Source organism: Chiloscyllium plagiosum, unplaced genomic scaffold, assembly GCF_037043375.1.
Source record: "Chiloscyllium plagiosum isolate Xiang-an unplaced genomic scaffold, Cpla_swu_hap1 HiC_scaffold_19, whole genome shotgun sequence".
NCBI lineage: Eukaryota > Metazoa > Chordata > Chondrichthyes > Orectolobiformes > Hemiscylliidae > Chiloscyllium > Chiloscyllium plagiosum.
Genome location: NW_028270157.1, coordinates 3814334 through 3822579, shown reverse-complemented (window position 1 = coordinate 3822579; position 8246 = coordinate 3814334). Strand labels below are relative to the sequence as shown.

The 8246-nt window shown below is 68.5% G+C and overlaps 1 protein-coding gene across 2 annotated transcripts in view; it reads right to left on the bottom strand.

The window, feature by feature from the left end:
• The window catches only part of depdc4 (DEP domain containing 4), a 38242-nt gene extending 30728 nt beyond the window's left edge, over positions 1-7514 (bottom strand). For both annotated transcript variants that reach the window (XM_087996988.1, XM_087996989.1), the window contains exon 1: positions 7420-7514. In XM_087996988.1, the coding sequence (XP_087853114.1) occupies positions 7420-7492 (73 nt within the window). In that variant the 5' untranslated portion in view covers positions 7493-7514. The remainder of the gene's footprint in view (positions 1-7419) is intronic.
• Between the last annotated feature and the right edge of the window lie 732 nt (positions 7515-8246).

The following is an 8246-nucleotide window of genomic DNA, read 5'->3' as shown; positions in this document are numbered from 1 at the left end:
GGGTTCCCCATTCCCCCTCCTCTCTCTCCCCCCCCCATTGAGGGTTCCCCATTCCCCCTCCTCTCTCTCCTCCCCCCCCCACCATTGAGGGTTCCCCATTCCCCCTCCTCTCTCCCCCCCCCCCCCCCATTGAGGGTTCCCCATTCCCCCTCCTCTCTTTCCCCCCCCCCCATTGAGGGTTCCCCATTCCCCCTCCTCTCTCCCCCCCCCCCCCCCATTGAGGGTTCCCCATTCCCCCTCCTCTCTCCCCCCCCCCCCCCCCATTGAGGGTTCCCCATTCCCCCTCCTCTCTCTCCCCCCCCCCCCCCCCCATTGAGGGTTCCCCATTCCCCCTCCTCTCTCCCGCCCCCCCCCCATTGAGGGTTCCCCATTCCCCCTCCTCTCTCCCCCCCCCCCCATTGAGGGTTCCCCATTCCCCCTCCTCTCTCCCCCCCCCATTGAGGGTTCCCCATTCCCCCTCCTCTCTCCCCCCCCCCCCATTGAGGGTTCCCCATTCCCCCTCCTCTCTCCCCCCCCCCCCCCATTGAGGGTTCCCCATTCCCCCTCCTCTCTCCCCCCCCCCCCATTGAGGGTTCCCCATTCCCCCTCCTCTCTCTCCCCCCGCCCCCATTGAGGGTTCCCCATTCCCCCTCCTCTCTCTCCCCCCCCCCCATTGAGGGTTCCCCATTCCCCCTCCTCTCTCCCCCTCCCCCCCATTGAGGGTTCCCCATTCCCCCTCCTCTCTCTCCCCCCCCCCCCCCCCCCATTGAGGGTTCCCCATTCCCCCTCCTCTCTCCCCCCCCCCCCCCCCCCCATTGAGGGTTCCCCATTCCCCCTCCTCTCTTCCCCCCCCCCCCATTGAGGGTTCCCCATTCCCCCTCCTCTCTCCCCCCCCCATTGAGGGTTCCCCATTCCCCCTCCTCTCTCCCCCCCCCATTGAGGGTTCCCCATTCCCCCTCCTCTCTCCCCCCCCCCCCCCCCATTGAGGGTTCCCCATTCCCCCTCCTCTCTCCCCCCCCCCCCCCCCCCCCATTGAGGGTTCCCCATTCCCCCTCCTCTCTCTCCCCCCCCCCCATTGAGGGTTCCCCATTCCCCCTCCTCTCTCTCCCCCCCCCCCATTGAGGGTTCCCCATTCCCCCTCCTCTCTCCTCCCCCCCCCCATTGAGGGTTCCCCATTCCCCCTCCTCTCTTCCCCCCCCCCATTGAGGGTTCCCCATTCCCCCTCCTCTCTCCCCCACCCCCCCCATTGAGGGTTCCCCATTCCCCCTCCTCTCTCTCCCCCCCCCCCCCCATTGAGGGTTCTCCATTCCCCCTCCTCTCTCTCCCCCCCCCCCCCCCCATTGAGGGTTCCCCATTCCCCCTCCTCTCTCTCCCCCCCCCCCCCCCCATTGAGGGTTCCCCATTCCCCCTCCTCTCTCCCCCCCCCCCCCCCCATTGAGGGTTCCCCATTCCCCCTCCTCTCTCCCCCCCCCCCATTGAGGGTTCCCCATTCCCCCTCCTCTCTCCCCCACCCCCCCCATTGAGGGTTCCCCATTCCCCTCCTCTCTCCCCCCCCCCATTGAGGGTTCCCCATTCCCCTCCTCTCTCTCCTCCCCCCCCCCCATTGAGGGTTCCCCATTCCCCCTCCTCTCTCTCCTCCCCCCCCCCATTGAGGGTTCCCCATTCCCCCTCCTCTCTTCCCCCCCCCCCCCCATTGAGGGTTCCCCATTCCCCCTCCTCTCTCCCCCACCCCCCCCATTGAGGGTTCCCCATTCCCCCTCCTCTCTCTCCCCCCCCCCCCCCATTGAGGGTTCCCCATTCCCCCTCCTCTCTCCCCCCCCCCCATTGAGGGTTCCCCATTCCCCCTCCTCTCTCCCCCCCCCCCCCCCATTGAGGGTTCCCCATTCCCCCTCCTCTCTCTCCTCTCCCCCCCCATTGAGGGTTCCCCATTCCCCCTCCTCTCTCTCCCCCCCCCCCCCATTGAGGGTTCTCCATTCCCCCTCCTCTCTCCCCCCCCCCCCCCCCCCCCCCATTGAGGGTTCCCCATTCCCCCTCCTCTCTCCCCCCCCCCCCCCATTGAGGGTTCCCCATTCCCCCTCCTCTCTCCCCCCCCCCCCCATTGAGGGTTCCCCATTCCCCCTCCTCTCTCTCCCCCCCCCCATTGAGGGTTCCCCATTCCCCCTCCTCTCTCCCCCCCCCCCCCCCATTGAGGGTTCCCCATTCCCCTCCTCTCTCCCCCCCCCCCCCCCCCATTGAGGGTTCCCCATTCCCCTCCTCTCTCCCTCCCCCCCCCCCATTGAGGGTTCCCCATTCCCCCTCCTCTCTCTCCTCCCCCCCCCCATTGAGGGTTCCCCATTCCCCCTCCTCTCTTTCCCCCCCCCCATTGAGGGTTCCCCATTCCCCCTCCTCTCTCTCCCCCACCCCCCCATTGAGGGTTCCCCATTCCCCCTCCTCTCTCTCCCCCCCCCCCCTCCCCATTGAGGGTTCCCCATTCCCCCTCCTCTCTCTCCCCCCCCCCCATTGAGGGTTCCCCATTCCCCCTCCTCTCCCCCCCCCCCCATTGAGGGTTCCCCATTCCCCCTCCTCTCCCCCCCCCCCCCCCCATTGAGGGTTCCCCATTCCCCCTCCTCTCCCCCCCCCCCCCCATTGAGGGTTCCCCATTCCACCTCCTCTCCCCCCCCCCCCCCATTGAGGGTTCCCCATTCCCCCTCCTCTCTCCCCCCCCCCCCCCCCCATTGAGGGTTCCCCATTCCCCCTCCTCTCTCCCCCCCCCATTGAGGGTTCCCCATTCCCCCTCCTCTCTCCCCCCCCCATTGAGGGTTCCCCATTCCCCCTCCTCTCTCTCCCCCCCCCCCATTGAGGGTTCCCCATTCCCCCTCCTCTCTCCCCCCCCCCCCCCCCATTGAGGGTTCCCCATTCCCCCTCCTCTCTCCCCCCCCCCCATTGAGGGTTCCCCATTCCCCCTCCTCTCTCTCCTCCCCCCCCCCAATGAGGGTTCCCCATTCCCCCTCCTCTCTTTCCCCCCCCCCATTGAGGGTTCCCCATTCCCCCTCCTCTCTCCCCCCATTGAGGGTTCCCCATTCCCCCTCCTCTCCCCCCCCCCCCCCCCCATTGAGGGTTCCCCATTCCCCCTCCTCTCTCTCCCCCCCATTGAGGGTTCCCCATTCCCCCTCCTCTCTCCCCCCCCCCCCCCCCCCCCATTGAGGGTTCCCCATTCCCCCTCCTCTCTCCCCCCCCCCCCATTGAGGGTTCCCCATTCCCCCTCCTCTCTCCCCCCCCCCATTGAGGGTTCCCCATTCCCCCTCCTCTCTCCCCCCCCCCATTGAGGGTTCCCCATTCCCCCTCCTCTCTTCCCCCCCCCCCATTGAGGGTTCCCCATTCCCCCTCCTCTCTCTCCTCCCCCCCCCCCATTGAGGGTTCCCCATTCCCCCTCCTCTCTCTCCTCCCCCCCCCATTGAGGGTTCCCCATTCCCCCTCCTCTCTCTCCTCCCCCCCCCATTGAGGGTTCCCCATTCCCCCTCCTCTCTTTCCCCCCCCCCATTGAGTGTTCCCCATTCCCCCTCCTCTCTTTCCCCCACCCCCCCCATTGAGGGTTCCCCATTCCCCCTCCTCTCTTTCCCCACCCCCCCCATTGAGGGTTCCCCATTCCCCCTCCTCTCCCCCCCCCCCCCATTGAGGGTTCCCCATTCCCCCTCCTCTCTCTCCCCCCCATTGAGGGTTCCCCATTCCCCCTCCTCTCTCCCCCCCCCCCCCCATTGAGGGTTCCCCATTCCCCCTCCTCTCTCCCCCCCCCCCCCATTGAGGGTTCCCCATTCCCCCTCCTCTCTCCCCCCCCCCCCCCCATTGAGGGTTCCCCATTCCCCCTCCTCTCTCCCCCCCCCCCCCCATTGAGGGTTCCCCATTCCCCCTCCTCTCTCCCCCCCCCCCCCCCCCCATTGAGGGTTCCCCATTCCCCCTCCTCTCCCCCCCCCCCCCCCATTGAGGGTTCCCCATTCCCCCTCCTCTCCCCCCCCCCCCCCCATTGAGGGTTCCCCATTCCCCCTCCTCTCTCTCCCCCCCCACCCCCCCATTGAGGGTTCCCCATTCCCCCTCCTCTCTCTCCCCCCCCACCCCCCCCATTGAGGGTTCCCCATTCCCCCTCCTCTCTCCCCCCCCCCCCATTGAGGGTTCCCCATTCCCCCTCCTCTCTCTCCCCCCCCCCCCATTGAGGGTTCCCCATTCCCCCTCCTCTCTCTCCTCCCCCCCCCCCATTGAGGGTTCCCCATTCCCCCTCCTCTCTCTCCCCCCCCCCCCCCATTGAGGGTTCCCCATTCCCCCTCCTCTCTCCCCCCATTGAGGGTTCCCCATTCCCCCTCCTCTCTCTCCTCCCCCCCCCCATTGAGGGTTCCCCATTCCCCCTCCTCTCTCCCCCCCCCCCATTGAGGGTTCCCCATTCCCCCTCCTCTCTCCCCCCCCCCCCATTGAGGGTTCCCCATTCCCCCTCCTCTCTCTCCTCCCCCCCCCCATTGAGGGTTCCCCATTCCCCTCCTCTCTTTCCCCCCCCCCATTGAGGGTTCCCCATTCCCCCTCCTCTCTCCCCCCACCCCCCCCATTGAGGGTTCCCCATTCCCCCTCCTCTCTCCCCCCCCCCCCCCCCCCATTGAGGGTTCTCCATTCCCCCTCCTCTCTCTCCCCCCCCCCCCCCATTGAGGGTTCCCCATTCCCCCTCCTCTCTCCCCCCCCCCCCCCCCCCATTGAGGGTTCCCCATTCCCCCTCCTCTCTCCCCCCCCCCCCCCCCATTGAGGGTTCCCCATTCCCCCTCCTCTCTCCCCCCCCCCATTGAGGGTTCCCCATTCCCCCTCCTCTCTCCCCCCCCCCCCCCATTGAGGGTTCCCCATTCCCCCTCCTCTCTCCCCCCCACCCATTGAGGGTTCCCCATTCCCCCTCCTCTCTCTCCTCCCCCCCCCCCCATTGAGGGTTCCCCATTCCCCCTCCTCTCTTTCCCCCCCCCCCATTGAGGGTTCCCCATTCCCCCTCCTCTCTCCCCCCACCCCCCCCATTGAGGGTTCCCCATTCCCCCTCCTCTCTCTCTCCCCCCCCCCCATTGAGGGTTCCCCATTCCCCCTCCTCTCTCTCTCCCCCCCCCCCATTGAGGGTTCCCCATTCCCCCTCCTCTCTCCCCCCCCCCCATTGAGGGTTCCCCATTCCCCCTCCTCTCTCCCCCCCCCCCCCCATTGAGGGTTCCCCATTCCCCCTCCTCTCTCCCCCCCCCCCCATTGAGGGTTCCCCATTCCCCCTCCTCTCTCCCCCCCCCCCCCCATTGAGGGTTCCCCATTCCCCCTCCTCTCTCTCCTCCCCCCCCCCATTGAGGGTTCCCCATTCCCCCTCCTCTCTCTCCCCCCCCCCCCCATTGAGGGTTCTCCATTCCCCCTCCTCTCTCCCCCCCCCCCCCCCCCCCCCATTGAGGGTTCCCCATTCCCCCTCCTCTCTCCCCCCCCCCCCCCCCATTGAGGGTTCCCCATTCCCCCTCCTCTCTCTCCCCCCCCCCCATTGAGGGTTCCCCATTCCCCCTCCTCTCTCCCCCCCCCCCCCCCCATTGAGGGTTCCCCATTCCCCCTCCTCTCTCCCCCCCCCCATTGAGGGTTCCCCATTCCCCCTCCTCTCTCCCCCCCCCCCCCCATTGAGGGTTCCCCATTCCCCCTCCTCTCTCCCCCCCCCCCCCCCATTGAGGGTTCCCCATTCCCCCTCCTCTCTCTCCTCCCCCCCCCCCATTGAGGGTTCCCCATTCCCCCTCCTCTCTTTCCCCCCCCCCCATTGAGGGTTCCCCATTCCCCCTCCTCTCTCCCCCCACCCCCCCCATTGAGGGTTCCCCATTCCCCCTCCTCTCCGCCCCCCCCCCCCATTGAGGGTTCCCCATTCCCCCTCCTCTCCCCCCCCCCCCCCCCATTGAGGGTTCCCCATTCCCCCTCCTCTCTCCCCCCCCCCCCATTGAGGGTTCCCCATTCCCCCTCCTCTCCCCCCCCCCCCCCCCCCCCATTGAGGGTTCCCCATTCCCCCTCCTCTTCCCCCCCCCCCCCCCATTGAGGGTTCCCCATTCCCCCTCCTCTCTCCCCCCCCCCCCCCCCCCATTGAGGGTTCCCCATTCCCCCTCCTCTCTCCCCCCCCCCCCCCCATTGAGGGTTCCCCATTCCCCCTCCTCCCTCCCCCCCCCATTGAGGGTTCCCCATTCCCCCTCCTCTCTCCCCCCCCCATTGAGGGTTCCCCATTCCCCCTCCTCTCTCCCCCCCCCATTGAGGGTTCCCCATTCCCCCTCCTCTCTCTCCCCCCCCCCCATTGAGGGTTCCCCATTCCCCCTCCTCACTCCCCCCCCCCCCCCCCCCCATTGAGGGTTCCCCATTCCCCCTCCTCTCTCTCCCCCCCCCATTGAGGGTTCCCCATTCCCCCTCCTCTCCCCCCCCCCCCATTGAGGGTTCCCCATTCCCCCTCCTCTCTCCCCCCCCCCCATTGAGTGTTCCCCATTCCCCCTCCTCTCTCCCCCCCCCCCCATTGAGGGTTCCCCATTCCCCCTCCTCTCTCCTCCCCCCCCCCCCCCATTGAGGGTTCCCCATTCCCCCTCCTCTCTCCCCCCCCCCCATTGAGGGTTCCCCATTCCCCCTCCTCTCTCCCCCCCCCCCCCACCCATTGAGGGTTCCCCATTCCCCCTCCTCTCTCCCCCCCCCATTGAGGGTTCCCCATTCCCCCTCCTCTCTCACCCCCCCCATTGAGGGTTCCCCATTCCCCCTCCTCTCTCCCCCCCCCCATTGAGGGTTCCCCATTCCCCCTCCTCTCTCACCCCCCCCATTGAGGGTTCCCCATTCCCCCTCCTCTCTCCCCCCCCCATTGAGGGTTCCCCATTCCCCCTCCTCTCTCCCCCCCCCCCCCCCCCCATTGAGGGTTCCCCATTCCCCCTCCTCTCTCCCCCCCCCCCCCCCCCATTGAGGGTTCCCCATTCCCCCTCCTCTCTCCCCCCCCCCCCCCCCCCATTGAGGGTTCCCCATTCCCCCTCCTCTCTCCCCCCCCCCCCCCCCCCATTGAGGGTTCCCCATTCCCCCTCCTCTCTCCCCCCCCCCCCCCCCCCCCATTGAGGGTTCCCCATTCCCCCTCCTCTCTCCCCCCCCCCCCCCCCATTGAGGGTTCCCCATTCCCCCTCCTCTCTCCCCCCCCCCCCCATTGAGGGTTCCCCATTCCCCCTCCTCTCTCCCCCCCCCCCCCCCATTGAGGGTTCCCCATTCCCCCTCCTCTCTCCCCCCCCCCCCCCCCATTGAGGGTTCCCCATTCCCCCTCCTCTCTCCCCCCCCCCCATTGAGGGTTCCCCATTCCCCCTCCTCTCCCTCTCCCTCCCCCATTGAGGGTTCCCCATCCCCCATCACCACCAATGCGGGTTGCCTTATCCCCAGTGAGGAGAGGGAGGGAGGGACGGGAGCCCACCCCGGGCCCGGTACCTGGGTGCCGCCTCCCCCTCACTGAGCTGCTGCTTGTTAACCGCCGGAAGCGGGGAGTCAGGGAGACCGCCATCACTGGGACACGCCCCTCCTGACGTCACACAGCCCCGCCCACATCACCGCGCTCACGTGGTTCTCCCCTGGAACTGGGCCGGGGCCGGACATCCCTGCTCAGGAAGCAATACCCAGAGTGACCACTGGGGGCGTGCGGGGGTGAACACTGAGGGGGGGGTCAGGCTGAACACTGGGGGGGGTCAGGGTGAACACTGGGGGGGGGGTCAGGGTGAACACTGAGGGGGGGGGTCAGGGTGAACACTGAGGGGGGGGTCAGGGTGAACACTGAGGGGGGGGGGTCAGGGTGAACACTGAGGGGGGGGTCAGGCTGAACACTGGGGGGGGTCAGGGTGAACACTGAGGGGTCATGGAGAACTCTGAGGGGGGGTCAGGGTGAACTCTGGGGGGGGTCAGGGTGTACACTGAGTGGGGGTCATGGTGAACACTGGGGGGGGTCAGGGTGAACACTGAGGGGGTCAGGGTGAACACTGAGGAGGGTCATGGTGAACTCTGAGGGGGGGTCAGGGTGAACACTAAGGGAGGGTCAGAGTGAACACTGAGGGGGGGTTAGGGTGAACACTGAGGGGGGGTCAGGGTGAACACAGGTGGTTAGGGTGAACACTGAGGGGGGTCAGGGTGAACACTGAGGGGGGGTCATGGTGAACACTGGGGGGGGTCAGGGTGAACACTGAGGGGGTCAGGGTGAACACTGAGGAGGGTCATGGTGAACTCTGAGGGGGGTCAGGGTGAACTCTGGGGGGGGTCAGGGTGTA